Source organism: Patagioenas fasciata, chromosome 4 (assembly GCF_037038585.1).
Source record: "Patagioenas fasciata isolate bPatFas1 chromosome 4, bPatFas1.hap1, whole genome shotgun sequence".
Lineage (NCBI taxonomy): Eukaryota > Metazoa > Chordata > Aves > Columbiformes > Columbidae > Patagioenas > Patagioenas fasciata.
This window is the reverse complement of record NC_092523.1, coordinates 62,055,933-62,079,546: the sequence shown is the minus strand read 5'-3', so window position 1 is coordinate 62,079,546 and position 23,614 is coordinate 62,055,933. Positions and strand designations below refer to the sequence as shown.

General features: G+C 39.3%; 2 protein-coding genes across 2 annotated transcripts in view; both read right to left on the bottom strand.

Moving 5' to 3' along the window:
• CLGN (calmegin) overlaps positions 1–924 on the bottom strand; it is a 28,651-nt gene extending 27,727 nt beyond the window's left edge. Inside the window, exon 1 of the mRNA XM_065836685.2 lies at positions 770–924. The gene's annotated coding sequence lies outside the window, so the exon portion shown is untranslated. The remainder of the gene's footprint in view (positions 1–769) is intronic.
• Positions 925–3,422: 2,498 nt separating this feature from the next.
• MGAT4D (MGAT4 family member D) overlaps positions 3,423–23,614 on the bottom strand; it is a 36,446-nt gene continuing 16,254 nt past the window's right edge. The window contains exons 4-15 of the mRNA XM_071808046.1: positions 23,477–23,610; positions 21,384–21,430; positions 19,918–20,031; positions 18,536–18,611; positions 14,583–14,694; positions 13,543–13,673; positions 9,642–9,749; positions 8,566–8,759; positions 6,409–6,487; positions 6,210–6,288; positions 5,390–5,502; positions 3,423–4,828 (exon numbers count right to left, since the gene is read on the bottom strand). Of these exons, the coding sequence (XP_071664147.1) occupies positions 4,802–4,828; positions 5,390–5,502; positions 6,210–6,288; positions 6,409–6,487; positions 8,566–8,759; positions 9,642–9,749; positions 13,543–13,673; positions 14,583–14,694; positions 18,536–18,611; positions 19,918–20,031; positions 21,384–21,430; positions 23,477–23,610 (1,214 nt within the window). The 3' untranslated portion in view covers positions 3,423–4,801. The remainder of the gene's footprint in view (positions 4,829–5,389; positions 5,503–6,209; positions 6,289–6,408; positions 6,488–8,565; positions 8,760–9,641; positions 9,750–13,542; positions 13,674–14,582; positions 14,695–18,535; positions 18,612–19,917; positions 20,032–21,383; positions 21,431–23,476; positions 23,611–23,614) is intronic.

Here is a 23,614-nt window from a genome sequence, read left to right as displayed (position 1 = left end):
AGTCTGAACCAAGACAGCATCCAGCTGAAACTGTTCCATGAAAAGAACCCAGGAGCTCTTATACAACTTTTTATTTTTCCTTTATTTTGCCTGAAAATTGTACTTGCCTATCTTTTGCCCAAGCGCTAAAAACGTTGTGCTGAAACAAACACTGTAGCCTTTTGAAGCTGTTTTATAGCTACAGTTAGCTGAAGTACAACCTGCACGAAGGCGTTATTTGCCAGTTAAAAGAGCGTCAGTCGAGCGGCCACTCGCTGCTCGGGCAGTGCCCAAAACGAATCCGCATTTTAGAAGGAAAACCGCGAAAGGTGGGCGACCGCCGCAGCACCGACCCCGCGCTCCTTCTGAGGCGGCTCTTCCCGTGTGCGGGGCCGGGCCCCAAAACCCACCTCCGCGGCACCCCCCAGAACCCACAGCTCACACACAGGGTCCCCGCCGCCGGCCGGGAGAACCGGGGCCGCCACAGCCTAACGGTCGGTAACGGCCGGTGCGCGAGGAAGACCCGCGCGAGCGGAGGAGCGAGCTGAGGAGCCGCTGACCGCCTCCCCCACGCCACACACGCAGCGCCGGCCGAGCCGCCACCCACCCTCCCACAGCCACCGCGGGGCCGGGCGGCCGCCACCTTCCCCCTGCCCTAATTATCAAACACCGCAGCGCAGACAGCAGCCGCTCCACGCCGGCGGCCAGCCCACGCGCTGGGGGGTAGGGGTGAGAGGAGGGCGCAGCGGCAGGCCCGGCAGACCCCCTCGCTCGCAGCGACAGGATTTACCAGCGGTGGAATCCGCTCCGCGCCCCGCTAGCAGAACCCGGCTGCTCTTCCCAGGGCATCACCGGCCGCGCATGCGCAGCATATCCTCCTGCGCTCCCGGGGATGCGGGCGCCGAGGAGCAGGTGCTGCCGCTCGCGCCCCTGCGCCCGAGCCAATCAAGGCGCAACAGGCGCGGCTCTGCCCAATCCGCACGCACCCCGCGACCTCACCGAGCCGCCTCGGAATACGTGCGGGGGGGGCGGACAGGTAGCCCCGCCAATCGCAGGCGCCCCTCCGTGCCGCGTCCGCCAATCGCGGCTCAGCCCGCGGCTGCCTGTCTCCCCGCACGTGGTGCCCGAGCCAATCGCTCGGCAGCCCCTTCCCAAGCTGCCCCTCGGCTTCGCAGTGGCGACGCCATTGGAGTCCGGGCCCTCCCGGCAGCGGCTGCTCCTTTCCCTGCTCCAGCGTGCACTGCAGGGATCACCAACCAGAGCAGCCGTTACAGTCATTCTGACGGATTCTGTCAAAAGCCTCACCCGGGCCTGCTGAATGCAGCATGTTACCACCCCCAGGAGCTTTCCGGCTCGGCCCAAGTTGTAGTAATTCTTCATGTGTGTCCAATTTATGAGCTTTTAAAACATTACCCATGGCACTGATACGTGAAACGGGCAGGAGCGGGCCGAGACAAAAGCGATTCCTCGAGGGATCACAAACAGGCTGCTCTGAAGGGAGAGGTAGAGGGTGGCACTGGATGTGAAGTGATTGCAGAATTTAACAGTTCTGCTTACTGCGGAGTTAATTGTTAATATTCCTAACCATTCATTGTAAGACATCTGTGAGAGATGTACCTGGAATCTTAACATTTACGCAAATAACAAAACACCTCAACCCAAAACGATCTCGGAGAAGACAGTTTGTGTGGCCAGTAATACAGCTGACAAATGTGCAATTTACGACTAATAGAAAAAGTAAATGCTGGGGAAAATTGGGATCTGTGTGTATGGGACACTATTGCCTTCACACTTATTCAAACATAGGAGAGAGAAGATCTTCAGTTCAATAAGCAAAAAGTCATAGTAACACTGAGATTAGGGGCCCAGTTAATTAAGGAAAATCAAACATTTAAAAATCAGTAAAGCCAAGTTCGTAACTGCCTTTTGTATTCGAGACAAACATTAGCATTCCCATTTCAAAGGTCCTGCAGAGGATTTAAGACAAGAATGGAGACACATCATCCAGAGAAATGAAGAACTATGCTCCAGTGAAAATCAAGATGGGTTGAATAAACTGTCATTAATATTGAATTAGCTTGAAAAATGCGTTTTTTCCCGCACAGGCATTTAACCTCATTACATCCATGTACGATGAGCCTGAGGTAGTCAATATTCTCAAGACTATGTTTTAAACCACATGAAAGTACCAAAGTAAAATTTCATAATGAAGGAGCTTGGTGAGCTGGTACAGAACCTGAAACTCCTTTCATAGTTGTTTTCTGCCTTATGTTTACTGCCTTTGCTCTGTAAGTTACACTCGCAACGCCTACACTACAAACACCAGTGACCTGTGAGGCTGGAGGGTGCTCCTCATCCCCTGCATCCTCTACCTGAACTGAAGCTTTCCCTCTTCACCACCTTTCAACTGGCCTCCCAGCCGTGGCCTGTGGAGGTGCCCGGGGGTTATGTGCACAGGATTATTAAATAAATGGAAAACCACAGACAGGCAGGGTGGGAAGGAAGCCACATGCATTCTGAAACCGCTCCTTGCCTTACAGAGCCTGTTACAAACAAACCCAGGTATTTCAGTCACCAGTGGTGGTTATTGCTATTCACAGGCAGAAGTATTTAAGTGTACTTCCCTTACGCTCCATGACACTTCCCGGTGCTGTAACGCTCACTATTTGCCTATTGCCTTTTCAGTGAAAATCCTCTCCAAACACTCCTCCAGTCTCACAGTGGAGCTGTGGTTCTCTGGACTGTGCAGGGAACCCTGCACTCCACACAGCACAGGGAAGGACGGGCACTAAGCAAAATTTTACTTAACAGTGCACATGCAACCATTCATTATCTACAATTTCAACAACCAAAACCTCGTTTACATCGAAGTGATGAGAAGTGTATTCTCTGATTGCAATGGCTATGTTAAATAGATAAAAATAGAAACAGAGCAAATGAATAACAAAGCTGGCAGTGCAGAATGAAATATATATATATATATATCTCACATTTCAACAGTTAGAGTATAATCTCATTTCACTGTTAAAATAAGAGGTTTTGGTAACAAAAACTATTACCTTATTTTTTTCCGTGTTTTCACTGATAAATAATCAACCTGAAATTTCCTCCTATACAGTGACACTTCCCTATAACAAGTCAGTGCAAGGCAGCCTGAATGCAGACACTGCTCCCAGCTTGTGACTCTGTTGCAGGGAAAGCAATGGCAAAAGAAGATTTAACTTTTTACTACATCACACACTTAATTAGTAAAACATTCTATAATAAATACTCTTTCTACTGTGATTTCTACTTTTGTCTTTTGATGGCAGGCAAAACAGGCCTTACAAGAGGGCAGTTTGGACTACAGAGTTACAGTGCACTTAAAAAACTTGCCATTCTGAAGCATTTGACAAGATCCTGAAGATGCAGATGTATGTGACACAATGTGGTTTCAGTGGGAGTACTGAAAGTTATGACATGCCAAGAACTGAAATAAGGCATCAGGACCTACACTTTAATCAGTTTAATAGCCATATAAGTTTCTAAAGCTTTGCAGGGGAAAACAAAAACAACAGAAGTGTTCTATAGGTTATCCGTTGCTTTGCCTTTTTGGGAAGAGACCACTCTACTCCAAAAAACTCACCACAATTCGTTTTTCCCAAAGATGCTAAAATGCTTTATGTTAAGAGAGGATGACTTCAGAGAATTCAATTTTTTCTTCCCCAATGCAATCTAAGTTTTGTTTTACTCCCGAGTACAAGTTTTTGTGACTAAATGTCATTCGGACTCCTGTACCAGCAGAGAAAAAGCTGATCTGAAGGGTGGTTCTGAGCAGGGGCAGAGGGAGGCGGCTCTGCCCTTCACATGACAGGTGGTTCGATGCAGAGCCACTGGATGTCCCTTCTGTCCTGAGCTGGGCTTTTAGCCACAGCTTTTAAATGATCCATTGGTCTCACTTTAACTCTGCCCTTCCTTTTACTGTAAGTGCCGATGGATAAAGGTGTGCCTCTGTGGATCTCTAAGCACTCTGCATTACTGCATCAATTCTTAACCTGCATTAAACTCTTAACCTAATGCAATATTTGGTTCAAGAAATACATACATACATATATCTAAACACACATATACAGAGATATACATATATCTACACACACACACATATATATATAGCACCACAGTATATGAAGTATACTGCAAATTATGAAATATTATTAGAGGTGGTCTTTAAAAAAATACCCTTCCGAACTGTTTTAATGTAAAAAAATTGAATTTCGTCTCATTCTAATTAAAAATACTCTTGCATTAAGAATACAATTCAACACACAATACAAATCCCTGCAAAAGTGTACAGTGCAGCTGATTTCTCACTGTCTGCTCTTAGGATGCAAGGCACGTGCAGGAGAACGATGGTGCAGGTGTGCTTCAAGTCCTAACGAAGTGATACAGGAGTTGAAAACTGTGTCCCTTCTATTTTTCAAAATGTCCGTATTTTTCTGGTGAAACTTACCATAGTTTTATGCTTCAGTCCCTGAGACAGCCTGTATCGCCTTTTCAATTGTTTATAATAATATATATTGAATGTTGCCAAACTAAGGTGAGATTTTTACATATGACACCTTAATCAAGAACATTTTATAGAAATTACTAACATAAGTAGGTTCTTTATAGCTTTAATCTTATATAAATAAAGATTTAATAGTTCTCTCAACTCTTTCCTAATAACATATTATTAAGAACTAAACAGGTTTGGATTTGTCCATTTTACCCAGACAGTGTTTTGTTGTTGTAAGCTGAATTTTCAAACAATCTAGCAAGCCGCACTTCAAAAATGTATTTTTTTTCACTTTTCAGATGTCTTGATAAATACCTGAAAAAAACAAAGTACATTGTTTTCTAAAATCTGCTGAAGCATTATCTAAGACATGAGCTTTTCCCTCCTTCCACCCATGGCTATAGTTTAAGCCTGTAGTAATTCTCTTCAGTGACTTCTGCTGAGTGTTTTCTACTTAGACGTTCACACACACTCAGACACTTGGGAGAAACTTGAAGAATAAAATAATCACATGTTCATCTGAAAATGTTTGCATATTATAATTAGTATCCAGGTTGGTGACTGAAAAAGCTAGAAAAGCGTCCCTGTCTCCTTTGGTTGGTTTGTTTATCATGACCCAAATTTCAGTGGCTCTTCTTACAGCACTGCAAAAACTGGAGAATCATCCCATTGGAGCATTTCCAGCACTTTTTCTATGAAGTACATGTAATTTTTCCTCTGAACAATTAATACAATTCTTTTCTTGAGTGAGTTTAGCCACACAAAACCCCATTCAAAATTAAATTAAAAAATAACTATTATCAATACTATATGGTAGGAGGAACTGAAACTCATTTAATAAATCTTTAATTAAAATGTTTTCATTAACATGCTTACCTCACTAAGTAATGCCCATACAGGAGAATCAGAATTGACTGATAAGCGAATAGCCTGTATTTTTCCTATTGACTGATTGATACTGCCTTCTGCAATTCCATTTTCAAAAGACCCTAAATAAAAAATAAAACAAGACCCGTACAAACATATATTAGAATGAAATACACTTCCACATGAACTTATGCAAAAGTTCTAAATTACGAATCATAAACTATCTACAGGGATACAACATTAGGGAAAAATAAATCTTTCAGACAAGGTCAAATAATAACAACTGAAATATAAAGTTATAAACAAGAATAAGGATTCATTCTTTCAGTTAAAGCAACCAGGAGCTGGAAAAGAACACAAGAAAATAAAGAACCTATAGCTACAAATGTTAAAAAAAAATTTAAATATGTTAGTATTGACAAGAAACATAGAACCCACATGGTCACATTAAAGAATCTAAAAGTGCTTTTCTGATAAGCACACTTATTTTTAAAAATTTATATTAAACTGGCATAAAATCACTGCAGACAAATGAAAAAGAAGCATCCCATGTGTGATTCATTTCCTGTCAACCTGGACGTGCAACTGAGAGTTGATGGCATTTTGGTTCGTATCTCTAGTTAGAGCAAAACAGCCACAAGGAGGCGGGAGAGAGATGCAAATTAAAGCAAACAAGAAGTCTGGGTGAGTTGAAAGTGGTTCATGGGAAGAAAAGAGCAATTATGTGGTAGAAGAGACAGAAAAAAGTGGCAAGTAAAGCAGATCTCCCAATAGCCCATTTTTTGTTCAAATAGTGGCATTTTAGTTTAGGCAACAGTAAATAATTTACCTATTTTTAAATATCCGTCTTTGGTTGCTGAGTAGTTAAATTTACTTCCATTGTCAACCAGTTCTTTTCTTAGAATTTCCTGTAAAAAATAAAATAACACAATCTCCAGAAATATTTTCTAGGGCATGACATTTTATGCTGAACATCATACTTAAAACAAAGTAGCACTGCGTATTACAGTTGAAAATGAGAGACTTACATCAGCCGGTAACACTTCCACGGTAGTGTTGAACAGTTTATCACCAGGGTGATCAGTGTTTCCACTTCTGAAGTAGTACCTGATGATAAAGGTATATTATTTCCAGGTATTTCATAATTTTAAAAAGTTCTATGGAAGTCATTATTTTGAGTTTTGAAGGAAGGTTTCAAATACCTTGTCTTTAATTAGTTGTGGGCTATAGAGAACAGAAATAGGCATTGAAACTTTCCAATGGATGGCCAAACCATACTAGAGGCTTTTTATTTTAAACAGAACAGCATTTAAACCATCTTTCTCTGGAACCACAAATGCAAGTGTTCCCCCTTTGCAGTGCTCAAGTTTCAAATAAATTAATTTTGCAGGCTTAAATGGCTATGGCAGATCTGCTCTCTGATCTGTTCTTATCATCCTAAGGCCAAGGTGAGACAGACTTCTGGAATTCAATGGCAGCAAAAATCCCTGTTTCTACTAGACAATATACTACATGTCAAGAGAATCCCGCTTTTTATCAATACTGATCTAAATAATATGCCTTATAGCCAATGAGCAACAGCACTGTCAAAGCAAGAATCCAACTATCATCATTAAGCAAAAACACCTATGAGATTTAAAAAAAAAAAAAAAAATCTGTCTTTGATTTTAAAATTCTGGCATTAAAGTTCTTTGGTTTTTAGATTCAAAAAGAGCTAAGGAAATTTAAAGCATCAACGTTCCTCCTCTGGTATCAATCAAACAATCAAGACTTAAGAGGACCACCAAATATTATAGGATTAACTATACCTTTTTACATGTTAGCAATGGGATGGGGCTGGGACTAGCCATTAGACAATACCATATGTAAGTTAGCTTCATCCAGTAGAGCTTCCCAGTAATAGGAAAATGCAAAAATATAGGCTACCCAAGTTTCCCAAAGCATAAAACAGTTAATTAACAGCATTGATCACAGAACACTGGTGTTTTTAGAACAACTGTCATTTAGTGCAGGTCGCTAGATGGAGATACAGACTTTTTTTTTTTTAATAAATGAGAAATTACAATCTTTGCAGAAATGGGAGTCTCTCAGTTTTATGACTAGTTTTAGGAAGAAGTGTAACAACATTGAAGGAGTTTTCTCTCTGAATATCATTACAGAGATATGGTAATTATGGAAACTTGTGCCAGAGACACTCCTGGAACTGTATTTCTTGCTAGGTTAGTTTCAACTCAGATCTGTCCTCCAGTCTGACACAGATTGAAGAAACTTTGCTGAACCAGGGAGGACTGCTTCTTTTGGTGCCAATCTTGTATTGTTCATAAAGTAAGTTCTTCTGAACAACGCTGTCTTAAGCTACAGATGCATCTTCATTTCCAAGAAGCCCAAGTTGAATGATGTGAGAACACAGTAGACAGTTTCATCTTTTAGAATGAGAGAGAAGAAACATTTAAGGTGGGACTTGGCTGTAGATCCAAACACCTGAAGTTTGATGTCTGGCTGTGACCCAAGTGTTCAGGCTCCCACTTCAGGCAGTGGAAATCCACTCAATCCAGTCAACGAAATGTAGCTACCAACTCAGGTGACCAACTAGCGAATGAGATGAACAGCTGTCTAGCTTCCACTGACTGCATCAAGTAGATCTCTGTCATATATAGTAGGAGCTCAGACATAAGCCTTTTGTAGACATCTCTACTGTAAACACCTATGTTCAAGTCTATGAGTCTTCAACTGATTCTCAGCTTTATTCATTCACTCTTCATTATTTTCCCACAACAGTGATATTATCTGTTTGCTTTCACCTACACTGTAAGTGTCTGGTCTGGGACATCATACAAACAGCCTTTCCATTGACAGCTATAGAAACAAAGCGTTCACTGACCCCACTGATGAAATTAATTCATTAAAATCAAACTCCTTTGAGAATTACCATAAGGGATGTAAAATATTTAACTGAAGAAATAAAAGGAAAAACATTTAAGAAGCTCTCTAATTGCTAAGGAAGATACGTATTTCAGGAGGGGAATTCAAGAGGGAGAGCAGATAAAGAGCAGATCACGGCTTTCCCATCAGTAACCAGACTATGGTTTATAAAAACAGTTGAACACTGGTGATTTTGAACAGACTGAATAATTTCCAAACCGCATATATGTGAGCTTCCATATTCCATATCATGTAATACTTACTTTTCTACTTTTAGTGGCTTTAAAAAGGTGAAGCTGAGGTAGTCTCCAGCCACTGGAGCTGAAGCCCAGAAACAGTCTTTTCCTTCATAAACTTTTTCCAAGGTGTATTGCTGGTATATTCTTAGGCTTGTAGCCACTTTTGCAGGTGGATTATTATGACTTTTATGTAGCAGATTTTTGCCAAAATCTTTATCCTGTTAAAGAAACATAATTTAAATCATGCAATGAAAAAAAAAAGTGCTTCAATATCTTTAATTACTACAGGAAACTTCCAGAAAATAATTACATCACTGTAAAAAAACATACAATCCATTTCTAATTGAAATAGAATATTCATTTCAGTGCAATCACTGAGACTCATTGTTACAGTTTGTAGACAGAGCTGTACTGATTATTTCTCAGTTGCCTAGATTTATAAATGAACTTCTCCACAGTAGGCTATTTCATTGTTGTTTACTGTGCCCTCTGCCAGATAATCTGATTTTGGTCTCTGCTAAAGGCTACACAAACCTCTAGTCTGATCTAATGCAGCAATTTGATCCCACGACCATTCTAAGGGGTGCCATCAGGACATCCCTGAAGCCTAGAGCTTCATTGCTCTTATCCTTACCAGATACATGGCAGATCCACTGTTTGCCCTCCAAAATCTCCCCAAAAATCTATAGCCATCATTATAGGCATGTCCTTGTCCTACCACTATGCCTTCTTCTTAACAGTCCCTCGTATTGGGATTGTGGACTATTTGGCCCAAACAAACGATCATAGCTGTTTGTGTTTGTTGGGTGCAGAGGACATGAAACCTTGTGTTGTGAAGAGGGTTCCTACATGCCATGAAATGCTACCATGACCGGTACATGTGTTCAGATTAGACATTCAAAGACATTTGTGCAGAAGCAATGTACTCCACCTCCAGTTTACATGCCAGATTAATATTCTCCCCCAAATCTGAGAGCCAACATTATTGGATGTGGAAATGCTGTCTAATTCCAAAGATGCAATTCTTGAAACCGATTTGCGAAACAAGTCAGGACATAAGCATATAATTCAGAGATATGGCGCTACTTGCTCATCCTTACTTTCAAACTCTGTATCTTCCCAGCCAATGATGAATACGTTCCCACATGCTGAAAGAGAGATGGTTTAGCACGGATACGCAACTTTGCCTTTTCCTTTTCACAGTGTATCTGAAAAGAAAGTAAAGGGGAGTGAAGTTTTATTTAAATAAAGAAGAGACAAACTAAGTTCCATAAAGAAATTCAATTATGTAGTTGAGGGAATGGGTCCGGGTTTTTAATCCATATTTAAATGAGTAATCTTTAGATTAACACTTACCTTATTTCAAATACACTGTTTCCAGGGTAGCTCCACTCATGGTGCTATGTAGATAGGAAGGTTGAACCACCAGTAATTCAGGGATTTCTGCACTGTATACCATTGATCACACCTCAGAGTAACAAAAATAGACCTCAAACCTGAAACTGACTGATTTTTTTTTTAACTGTTTCTGGCAAATTTCATTTCAACTCCTGGCCTTGCTATATCATGCTAATTAAACTATTTTGACCAAAACTGACCTTCCTGAGATGGATTCTGCTAACATTTCCATCTTTATCATTTTGGCTCTTTCTCCTGTGTTTGACGTGCTTATAATGTACTATACTATATGTTATCTAATAATTACATAAGCCCTTAGATACTGTATTTCAATCCTGATTTTCCAGTGTAGTACATTTGGTGACATGACACATACAAGGCAATTAAATAACTGTAGCTGGTATGAATTTCTGAGTCTCTTGATTTCTGAATTATAGCAAATTACTTATTGAAATGTAATTTTTGCTCTGTATCTATAGAGCATCATAGTTTGATACAGTGACACAAACAAACTGCAATAATTCATGAGACATAATGAAACATAACGGCGTAGACCAGAGCAAAGAGCTAAAATGAGACTCCCTGGGTTGCACTTTTGGTTGGGCCACAAAATCATTGTGTATTTGGAAGATCGTTTAACTTCTCTGTATCCCAGGTCTCATATGTTTAGATTTGGGAGGATAATGTGTTTACCTCTTCAATCAAGTGCTTTCAGTTCTATAAAAGAAAAATGTTACATAAACTGTATCAGTGCCTTCTAAAGCTAGAAGTGATGAAGTCTTCACTCAGCTGGCTTAAGCACCAAAACTCATGGGACATTTATGGCTTCTACAGAAGTACCAACTAAAAGTTCAAAACCATCTGGAAGGCTAGAAAAAGAACTAGGTATTTTCATGTTTGTCCACAGCAGACATTCAGCAAAACAATGTAAAAACACAATACATGCAAAGTGATTTATTGGCAGCTGTTTCTTTGAAAAACGCACTATACTTTTAGTAGAAAAAAAATATATTCAAAAAATATTGTGATCTTTCTACTGACAGGGTTTGCAGTTCATGTCCTATAATAATGTAGTCTCTAGAATGTCTCCCCTTATGCTATGGCAGCACTACCAAAAGAGCTACTTGTTGTAGAAGCTGAGAATAATCAGTAGCACAGGACTGGTGTGGGTGGTTCTGTAGAAATTGAGATAAAGCTCCTCGTGAAGTTAATGTTCCCATCTTTGCAGCCTGCTAGTCCCACTACACTTGCTATATAAACGCCACTGCATATGATCACAGAATAACAGAATATTTTGGGTTGGAAGGGAACTTTAAAGATCATCTAGTTCTGCTCACCCTGCTGCAGGCAGAGACACCTTCCACTGGACCAGGTTGCTCAAAGCGCCATCTAACCTGGCCTTGAACACTCCCAGCGATGGGGCATCCACTGGGCAACATGTTTCAGTACTTCACCATCCTCACCGTAAAAAGTGTCTTCCTTATGTCCAATCTAAATCTACCCTCTTTCAATTTAAGACTGTTGCCCCTTGTTCTGTCATAATGGGCTCTGGTAGAAAGTCTTTATCTTTCTTATAAGCCCTGTTTATATATAGAAGGGCTGCAATACAGTCCTCCCAGAGCCTTGTCTTCTCCATTCAGCGACCCCAACTCTCCCAGCCTGTCCTCACAGGAGAGCTGCTCCAGCTCTCTGATAATTTTAATGGTCTTCCTTGGCACCCACTCTAACAGGTCCATGTATTTTTGTACTGGGGATGCCAGAACTGGATCATGATCATGAGGTAAGTTCACAGGAGGTAAACAATGATGAATTTTCTGAACCATACAGAGATCTGATGACTCTGAATGTCACAAACTATCTTTTTCCAATGCAGTGAGCAGATGGAGTAGAATCTTGGTATGTTAATACTCAGTCCAGGCTGAAGACATTCACCAAACACCCATCACCACAGGGCAGCACATAAAAGCCACAAACAGGTGCACCGTTGACCCTCCTGTGAGGCACAGTGTGTGGTCACTTGGTAACATTCCTAGTAGCTTGGACAGGGGAAAGCACGAGGATTTCTGTCAGCCAGCTGCCTTCTCTGGTGCCTACAGGCAAGTCCACTGCTTTAATCTGCAGAGCAAAGGAGGAACAGCAGATGGGATCACCGTCCTTCTTCCAGCCTCTATTTTCTGCATTCTTATGAGTAGTCCCTGTAGGTCATGCCACTGGTCATTCCCACGCAAGGGCAGCACGAGACTGACTTGTCTCAATAGGTTTTTGCTACCCACAGCAATTGAAATTGCAGTTGCAGAAGTGAAACTCCCTAGAAGCTGGCTAATACCACCCTGCTTGGGCTTGGCCAGAGCAGACTCCTAGCAGCTGCCTGCCTGCCTGCCTTCCAGGAACACAGCTTTGGTTTAGGCAAGAACCTAAATCACAGTTACCTAAGGCTCATTCTGACTCCTATGAGCCAGCCTAACCCATGGAGTAGGATTTCAAAGCTTACTCTTACCTGTATGAAGTGGAAATGGAGACTCCTCTGTCATTACAAAGTGTAAAACCAGGGACATTTTGCTGTTCCCAGGAGTCACTTCTGCTACACAGTAAAACATGAAGCCTCTTTGTTCCGCTCCCCTCAGTCTCCTGCTCTGCACAACTCTTATCTGTCTCTTCCTCCTTCTTCAGCAGCACTAAACTAACATGTGCAAACACCTCGAGTAGGGACTGGCTACACTAAACAAATAAAAACTCTTGAACCTTGAAAACCAAGAAGGAGCAGAAACTCTGGTCAGTTTGCTGCAGCACAGTCTGTTGTACCAGGAGAGCATGAGCAGTGACCAAGATCAAAGACTGGTGAGAGAAAAAATGCAAAAGAACCTAAAGAAATACTTATTATTGGGCTCACCTGTAGTGCTAGGAATGGCACCTTTTGCAATTCAACTGTTTCTTTTCTTTTCAGTAAAAAGTACCATTTATTTCTTTCAATCTACACATTTTCCCGCATTTTTTTTCCAGGCAAACAGACAAGTTTTTCCCCAGGTAGTATAAGATTTAAAGCAAGACACTTAAGTTCTGCTTCCTAACAGAAAGGAACTGATAAGCAAAATTCAGAACAACTGTGATTGTAAAACTGTATGCTTTACTGACTTTCATATTAAAAGGTCAGCAGAAGGTTATGAATTGTGACAGTCCATTTAGGTTTCACAGGAACACAGAATGGTTGGGGTTGAAAGGGACCTCTGGAGGTCACCTAGTTCACCTAGAGCAGATTGCACAGGAATGCAGGTTTACATATTCAGGATTTTCTTTGGTGCTGTGGGGTTGCCTATGTGACCAGCTGCAGGCAGATGTGAGCTTGCACTGTCCATATTCGGAGCTGATGGAGGCAAGACAGCTCTGTGCGGAAATCTGAATTTCTGTGAGTCAGGCCTCTTCATCTGCACTAATGGGCTCAAACACAGTGCCACACTACACAGATCTCCACCAGATCTTTCCCCACAAATTCCAAAGTAAGTCAGGTTTGAGAGATATTTCTATTCTGCTTTTCGAAAAGAAATAATTTTGTCACTGAGACTGTTTGAATATTACTTGTATTCAGAAATTCATAGACATACTTACTGCATCTCTTTCTGGATTGCACACTTTAACACAGAGCAGGTGGTCCAGAAGCCAGTCTATGGGTTTATCTTTATAGAACATGAGAAAAAATTCCACTATGAGTGGCAAGTCTTCTGATTTAAACAATTTTCCTGAAAGCAAGACAAGAAATCACATATTCAGATATTTTTATTGCTGTGGAAAGATTACTAGCTTTATGTTTACTCCAGCCTTAAATGCATGGATATTTAGTGGAAATTTCACACAGACTCCAGCCTTGGAGAGCTGCTCATCCTCCAGCTTGTTAGGATTTTTAAAAGATTTCCATCCCATGCCTGGAGATATTCTCACATAGTCAACCAGTTGACTAATAAAGTGTGCAGCTATATCCTAGTTCCAAACACAAATCTGCCAGTCACATCTATCAGTGTGTCAGATGGAATGAAGTCTGAAGAATTCCTCAAAATGCTAGATGTGCAATCTCACTGGCAATACTATACTGAATATATTTAAATTAAGACATAGATGTGAAAAATGTTGCTTTTAAAATATTATAACTGTTCATCTATGTCTCTTGCTATTTTTATTAGCAGATTTTGTTAGATTTCTGTGTTTGACCTAACACTTAGAAGTGTTATCACAAGTAAACTGAGAACAGAATAAAAAATATAAAAAACTCTCTACTGAAAATAATAAAAAACTCCTCCCTTTGACCCAGGATGCGTGTTCTGCTCTACAGAAGGAAAGGATGCAGAGTTTTAAATTGATTGTTCAAATTTAATTCTTGAAAACTACATGATACAGAGGCACATAGTGCCCTGAGGTGTAACAATTTGCTTCTAATGGGAACCCAGCTATTAGATTCTGTGCTGTGGAGACTGCATTAAAAAGACAGTTCTAAAGAGCACAAAAAGTACAAGACATGTGTGATCTTTCCTGAAGAACCAAGGAAGTTTTAATATGTGAGTCCTTCTGTACATTGAAATGTAATTCCAAGTGAGACCTACTCGACCCACACATCTCCAAATCCAAATCACCCTGCTGATGTCGTAATAACTTACCAATAAATCCAAGTTGGGAGAACTCAAGAATCATCCACTCTTCGGACTGTTGAGCAGCAAAGTTTTTTATACTTTGAATATAATCAGGTTTGGCTATAATATCATCTTCCAGCTGGGGAAAGAAAGAAAGAAAAAAAAAAGACAATGAAAAATCAGAAGGCAAGTGGTGGTTTTATTGTTTGCAGAGAGGGTGGGAATGTTGCCACATGTGATAACTGCCTTGTGTTTGACTGCTGTACGGTGTGTACTGAAGTTGTGCCAAACTACAGGGGATCAGTATTCAGCTTTTACACATATCTCTGTGTCAGTATCATTCATTAAATATTTATTTACAAGAATGACAATAACATCATGAGTGCTTCTCACTTTTCCAAGAAGGAAGGATTTTCTACCCTAAAGAGATCTCACTTAAAAGAAACCTTTAAGCAGGAAGACGGAGGTTAAGGAAGAAGACAATAGACAGCTTGTACTGAAGTTGTATAAGCCTTGATAAGCAGTGGGAACAAATGGTTTGAAAAGAGAGGCATCTAAAGCAGATGATTAGAAGCCCTGCAGATTAGCCTGGGCCGGCTTTGTCATACCTAAAGGTGACCAAGGAGAACTGTGGATGGTTACCGAGACACTAGTAGAAGGCAAGCTGTTTCAGGCAATACAAGCCATATGAAAGAAGGAAGATGCTGTGAAGCACAATGGACAGGAAGGCTGATGCTGAATACAACGGTGGAGCCAGCTAAAGGATACTCAGAAAAGGAGGCTAATATCTGTCAAGGAAATGGGAAGGGCCTTGGCTGAATTTTTGCACGGCCTTTGGAGAAGAATGGGTGATCTCAAAAGGCAAAAGCTGCTCCAGTTGCTAAAGCCAAGGATAATGAGTTCAAACAACGAGTTCAGAGATAATGACACAATGAAGATAAAGAAATTGCAGAAATAATTAAGGAGCAAGTAATTCAGGGTTTGAACTTGGTATGGGTATGAAAAACACAGAAAGAGGAGGAGGAAAATGTTGGAGTGCAGTGTAATGATACAGTTAATTTGATCTGGTACTGGCATCTGGTTCAGAAAGCTAAATAGGTAGAAAATGAATGCCATAAAAAAAAAAATGCACGGTTTCCTGCTGCTTTTGCATCCTTAACTGACTCAGCAGCAAAAGCTTGAGAGAGCAGACCCACAGTTTTTAGCTGAATTTGGCCACTAGTACAAGTGTATGGCTGGTGGGGGAGAAATATGTTGTCAATGATGAAATAAGGAAGAAGCAGAACAAAGTTTGAAATAAAAGATTGAGAGATTTGTTTTGACTCAGTTTTTGCTGATGGTAAGATATCAAGAACACATAAATGGAGATGAACTGATCGACACGAGTGCTTGAGTACTTATTAGCAGGTTCTGAGATCTGAGGACTGAGTTGAAGTGACAGTTATAAAAAATATAATTAAAACAAACAATCAATCAAACAAACAAAACAAAAAACAAAACCCAAACAGAAACCCCAAAACAAAACAGAAACCCAAACAAACAAAAACAAAACAAAACTTGAACTTACAAGGAATCTTGCATAAAATTAAATGAGCTAAGAGGAATATTCAGTGGCTAGATGTAAAGGGAGATGAGCAAGTAATCAAAGAGAGTTTCAGAGAATCCTTGAAAAGAAATTGAGGGGCACCCAAAAAAGGAGGAAAGGCAGAGAGAGGAGAACGTCAAAAACTAGGGAGATCATCCTATCAAGAAACACTAAAAGAAGGCACACAAGAGTAGAAAACATGAAAAATACAGAGGCTGCAATGCAAAGCGGGTGTGAATGTGGTTATGAACTGAAAGTCGTTTTGCATAGGGAGAAGTCTGTAACAGTCTTTTCTGAAGCTGACAGTTAAAAGTGAGTTTTAGAGAATGTAGTTTGATACCCTATGTAGCCCAGGCCACTAAAAGTTATTTAATTAACCCTGTACTGAGCCCTGTAATTTGCATTCAACTCTGGGAAGTATAGTGAAAGCAGAAGCAAGCATTTTAAAGTTCTCTTAGTTTTTTATTAAGAAAACTTCAATTAAAAAAAAAAACAAACCAAAACAACTGAAAGGAGCAGTAGCTGGCTTAGAGGAAAAAAAAAAAGTAGAAGACATGCTCCAAGTTCAAGTAGAAGAGATGAGATGACTGATGTGATTTAAGAGAGATGAGATGACTGCTGTGCTTTATTGCCTTTTTTCAAAGATTCTATTTAATTGGCAGGTAAGGTTCATCCACAGTGTAACCCTGTTAACTTCAATGGACTTCACAAAGTTATTTGCTTAAATCCTGATTCAGCTGTGTCCTACAATGAGCTTTTATATTATTCAGCAAAGATCTTGCCTGACTCGTGACATCAAGACTAATTAACATACACTTATCTTCTTTTAAAATTCAGAAGTTAGTATCAGTTTCTGACAAAACAGTAAATAAATTCTAATCTATTTCAAGTTTTCCCTAAGATTACTGAAGTAAATCTTTGTATCAGGCTGAGGAAAGGGATTTCTGGGTTATTTGCTTTCTATTAGTATAAGGCTTCGAAAGAGAGGTAGATTTTAAGTATCTTTACAGCAGAATGTCTTCCTTCTTTTCAGCTGTACTCTAAGGGGAATTTTCCCGGCAGACCAGCATCTATGCTAGAGAAGCAGCTGCAGGCTGGACACGCAAATGAAGAAGTGGATATACTAGATAAGAATATGAGGAAAGTATAGTTTCTTTCTAAGAAAATTCTGAATGCAGCCGTAACTGTTATCAGACAATCACAAGCCAGACTTTGCTCCAAACGACACAGTTCAGTTCTTATATCATGTCCCAGACAAGAAAACACCTTTTTCACATTTCTTTAAAAACACAAATACATAAGTAAGTCATTTCCACACAAGCATGAATGCTTGGAGAACTTTATAATATTATAGAAAAGGACACTGGCAGCATGCTTAACATTTGCCTTCACCACGTTTCCCATGCCCCGGTGCTCTATTGCACTTAGTCAACTTGGCTAGCGTTCTTAAAAATATACTAAAGTCACAGGAAAGTTCTTCATTTTTCAGTAAATCTAAAGTGTTCAGTTGACAACATTTCTCCTTGTCCACCCGTCTTCCGAGTGCCTACGCCAAATTTAAGAACAGAGCATAGACTCTGGGATAGCCCAGCTCAAATGTGTTTGTGTTAAATGCTGACAAGAACCGCACGAGCTGCCTGCTCTTCTGCTTCTGGGAATCTTGTGATGTACTTATGTGATGCGGAGTCCGAGGCCTGTTCAAGCAGGGGAAGATCCACACAAACTTCAAGAACTCAGCAAAATGCTGTTCTGAAATTTTTTAAAACTGTTGACTTTCATGAGCTACATGAAAGTTTATGGATCTGTTCCACTACTGAACAGTCATGATAAATTTTGGAATCTCTCGTGGTGATTGTTGCCTTTACAGAGTGCAGATTAGCACAAATCTGGAATGATGGCTGAACTTAATCTAACACACTAAATCTTCTAGAGAGTTTAAGATCTGTACCAACTTGCAGTATAACCTTTCCTCCAATGTGATTATACTGGTATGTTTCCCCTGTCTGGAAAAGTCCTTTAAGGTTTTTTTTGGTTCATTGTGGTCCAAGCTATAACCTGGACCTACCACCACTATTCTGTCTCGCTGCACCAAGTAAAAACACATTAAACTCTGACTTTCTTAACCTAATTAAATAAGGGTGTCATGCTACAGTTACCATGTTATTCAACCTCACAAATGACAGGAAGGTACAGATAGATTTAATAAAATAGTACCTGGCTGCAGGATATATATAAACACAGAAATATGTGGACACTTGTAAAGAGCATAGGTAAAATACACAGAAAATCACAATAGATTGCTGTTTTTATTAAGGCCTTTGAAAGAAATCAAAATTGCCAAAGCTAATAATCAGTACAGACGTATTGCAGCTACTTAATGATAAAGTGAACATACCTGTAAATAAAATGTTCCCTTAGGTTGGGCATATAGCATTAAAAAGCTATAATCCAAATTCTGTTTAGTTCTCCACCTAAACATAAGCAGCAAATTCTGATAAGCTTTTTGGGGGGTTGCAAGAGTTATTTGTATAGCAAAAGCATTTCTAATGCTCTACAATTTTTTCTCTACAGAAATTGTAAGGTTGCGTATGCTAACTCATTAAGTCAGTAAGAAAGGAAGTACTATTTTTTGATCTAAAAATTCCTCTATAATCAGTGTAAACACTTGTAAATAATTTGACTTTCCTGTAAAAATTAACAAAGAAAAAAAATGTGATCTCTATCAATGCAGCCAGAAGCAAAATGTCTAACAAGTATATTCAAATGACTTAAAGATTCTACTCTTTACACTATGAACAGTAGAGATCAACCCGCAATCATTATTTAAAGATCTAAAATTAAGTGTTTTTACTGATGAACAGCACAGAAATAGGTTGATAAACTTCATTTTCAGGTTAAAAGTAAACAGAGATTTTTCTCTACAAAGTAGAGTATCTCATTTACCAGAGGATGAAGCTGATGTTTGATAATTCAGTGCTAAAAGACTAGAGTGTAATTTATCAGTAATTATCATAAAAGTGCATCTAATTCAAATCTAATCATATGTGAAACTTAAGTACGTAAATATGTTTATGCTCTGAAAGATCTAAGGTTTATCTATAAACCTACTATACATGCATACATACACTTGCTGGTTTCCTTCAACCTAAACTGTCAGTACTGTAGCTCTCTTGCTGCCTTGTTGGGGTTGCTTCTGATAAATTAGTTATTATTCATTAAAAGAAAATTTCTTTCCTCCAATATATAAATTTTGTTAGGTCATAATCTCAGTCTCAGTGAATTTGAAGCACATGAGCAAATATCATCACCTGTTATGATGTATTATTAACAGTAGCATAAATAGTCTATGATGACCAAATGTTGGGTCATTAACACATGAACTACAACAGTAGTTGTTTCTAGTTAGCTAAGGGCCCACAGGGGGTTTCCTTTGTGTGTTCTCAGAGCCCCTCCTGTATCTGTCACATAAAACATTTTCCTATTTTTTCCTTTATGACCAGATTGTCTAGCTTATCGCCTCTTGACATTATCCAACTGGTTTAAAACCTGTGGGATGCCTGGTGTCAAGACCCAAAGGAGAAGCCTTTGCTCTCACCCTGAAGCTGATGTGCAGCATAGTTTTTCTCAAGATCCTCTTGTATAATGATTTTTTTTAAATGTACACTTAAGGTCCATTAGCTCACAAAAACATTATCAGCTCCAACAATGTTGATTTTTGCAGAATTTTCCATTTTATAGTCTTAGAAAAAGTTGTTGGGTCTTCTACAGTTATCTTACCTTACTCTGTCCTCTGAATCCCCAAATGCTTTCTTCAGGTTGGAAAGATCTGGATAATAAGAAGTAGGAGGAGAAATAACCTCTAGGACTCCAGACTGGATTTCTCTGGGGAAGCTGTGAAGAGAATTTACTGAAATGTCATTCCTCAAAAAGACCTTTGAGGGCAACCACAGCCAGCAGCTCCCCAGAGACAGGTCTGCTCCTCCAGAAGTAGAATTCACAACTCAAGTGAAGAAATTAGGTACCAAGAAATTAGGAACCAAGAAGGGATCTTTGAACACCATCACAACAGTCAGGACAATAACTCAACAAAGTCACACAAATGCGTCTCGGAAATCCTGCACCCCAAACACAGCCTGGGAAACGCTTGAGCAGAGCGGGACACGCAGCAAAGCCTCAAATGTGAAGAAAAACGGCAACCTCACCAGGGATCTTGTTACTTTTTTGCTGTAGTTTTGATAGTATCCTAATAAAGCACTGATATAAAGATTGAGAGCTCTCCTGTAGTCATTTTAAAGAAGTAGAGAGGGGAAAGGCTGTTTCACTTCAAATATTGGCCAAAGTGAGGTTCTGTTGGAGTACTAATTCATGAATGAGCTTGTACACCGAAGAAACCAGCAACACCGGTACCACAGCACAAGACAGTTTTCATCTCTTGCTTCTTTCAGTCAGCTGTGCTTCAGGGCTTTTAGCTTTGTTTTGTGACTGCTAGCTGCACTACACAATTCCTTAGAAAGCAGCTTTGGTAAGACAAAATAAATCTACCAATGAGTGTATTTTTTTTTTTGCACAAACATATTAATTTAGTAGTTGTTCCTCTCAAGCTGCTCTAAGGTTTTTAACATGCACATGATGCTCTAAACATCTATGGGAAAGAATAATAAGGGCAAGCAAAACTGCATTGGGAACCAAGCCTTCATTTGATAGCTCTTGCATTAATTTGGCAGAGAAAAGAACACCCATTTCATGTTACCCATCATATATCAGTATTTAACATTATAAATATAATCTGATTACTGTCCAAAAACCATTACCTTCACAAAAAAGAGGCAAACAAGGGAACAAAACCACCCAGAAACCATGCGAGACATCAGAATACACTGCAGGGCCATGAAGTCAGTGGAGACCTAATATATGTAGCCTCAGGTGCCTTGAATTGCATCATTAATTTCATGGGGAAAAGACTTCAGTTCAAGTAAACATTTATCAGTGCTTAAGCTCAGACCTTGCCTGATTAGTTAAAGCATATTTATGAAATAAGAAAAGGAAAATAAACTGATATACATACTTCTGAATTTCACAGTGTCTTACAATACACATATTAAGAGAGCATCTTTGCCTCATTTCTTAGTAGTTCCATTTCAGTATGGCAAGGTTGTAATTTATTGCTGAAATGCTCTTATTCTTTCCATAAAAGCTCAAAATGTGTTTACTAGCTGTTTGGTGTTACACTCCATAGGACTTACCTGGTTTTAACACTTTCTGCAACACTGTTAACATATTCTTCATTCACCTAAAGAAAAGAGGGGAGTTCCATTTCAAGGCACCCATTTTTGTATTAAGCAACATTTTGTAGGGAATATTTACATGTAAACAATTCATTTTTATTCTTCAATTCTTTTCCTTCCCAACAAAAGCAATATGTTATAGCAATATTTCTACTAAAGGACAGTATGGAGTTTTCAAGGCAAATGAACTTTCAATGTAATTTCTGCATAAAATTCTGCCCTATACCTTTCGGTTATGCTAGAAAAGCAGAGTCATATAACTGTCAGTAAAAAGAGCCACTTCAGGTTAATCACACAAAAATTACAGAAGAGGCCTGAGCTGTAGAGAAAAGTCACCTAAGCAAAAGTTTCTAAAGTTAGTGATACTGAAAATTTTTAAGTTTATTCCTAATATAACAAACTTATGGCTCCTAGACTGAAAATTCTGAGGACATACTAACTCACTGCTGCTGTTTCATAAAAATACCAGTTTTAGCATGGAAAACATATCTGTTAATGACATCAAACAGTGCTAAGTTTTATGGATGTGATTTCCAAAACAATACCTGTCTTAGCAGTTCAGATTGTTCTTTTAAATACACCTAAAATTGTTACCAGTTAGATGTTAAATTTGTAGTAAGGAAAAAAAGATGTGATAAGTAAACAACTGTCATAAGACAAAAATACCAACAACTTTGCAACTCACTTTCAGTCAATGAGTTACTTTGACTTAACTCACTATGTAAACATTTGATCTTCTGAAACTTTCTGGGAAAAAAGGAAGGTGTGGATTTCTGATCAGTGAAACTACCTGCCTTCCTCTCATAATTTTGTGTTCTTATCACCTCTCCCAATAGCACAATTAACCTGCTCTAATTTACTGGATGGCTGAGAAACAGAAGCTGCCAGGACGTGACTTTGGGGACGGGAAAAAGGAGAGAAACTGACCCTTACAACAGCAGTTTAATCCTAAATTGGCTGAAATGTATAACTACTACAAACCAAGCTACCGTTTCCTGAAAGTGCCACTTTAGGATGGTCCACAGTGGGAAGCTGTACCATTAGGAAATTAACCCTTAGAAACCCAGAGAACTCTCCGAAACCCTGTAGTAGAAGGTTTATCTGAATGGCAGCTAGGAGAAACACAACTGTAAAATAAGTTCAGCTTCTGAAAATTACACTGAAGGGGAACTTTACAGCCACTAAAACTGAGCCTATCTAGTTAATGTTGTGATCCAAACAGAAAAGTGGAAGTAATGATCTCACTTAATAAAGGGAATTATATTCTGTTTGACAGTACCACAGTTGCAAAAGCTGCTCTAAGTGATGACTGAACTAAAAAAGCAAATTTTAACTGCTAATGAATACATGCGTGAAATTCCATGTTGGTTTTGGAAGGACAAAGAAATACAAAGAAAAAATATGAAGTTTTGAATAATTGCACAGCCTTTTTACCTGCAAGTAACTATCACTGATTTCCCTCTGTAGCTTTTTTCCAATGTGATCAAGACTTCTCGGAATAAGAAAAAAAAATCACTCACCCCTAACATTTTACCTTGAGCACTGTTTACTTTCCCAGTCATGAAACATTCATGTCCCTGAATAGTTTTCTTCTTTACAAGAAATGGCAGTACACAAGCAGAAGTCAAGGTACTTTGTAAGATATGTGATGTCAAAATGGCAGATGAGTAACCTGTACTTCTGTTAGACTGAGTAAGTTTACTCTTTCAGGTTCTATAGAACCTTTCTGTGAGGCATTTACTTTTAATTCTTTGAGTACTTTACTTTGAGAGATAAATAATGAGTTATCATGGTTTTGTTTGAAAATCTGACTGCAATAACTGTGTCTGTTAATGTAATATGACTTTCTCCCCTTCAGTCATATGAGTTACAGGGGTTTTTCCACATACAAAGACTGAGGCACTAGCTGCTCCTTATCTCCTCCAGCCCTGAAGAAATTCCTCCCAAAGGCCTATCAGTATTTTGCAGCCATCTCCTACACTATTATACTAAGATACAAATTTCCGTATGGTGTTTCTAACAGCATACTGCACCTTTCCATGCAAACCCACCTCTGCTACAAAGATGATTATTACACAGTCGTCCTTCTGTTCTTCAGAAAGTTTGTACAATAGGGAATGCAGTGTAGTCATCAGATAGTGTTGTTTTTCCCTTTTCACAGTAGGAATACCCATCACCAGTGAGACTGC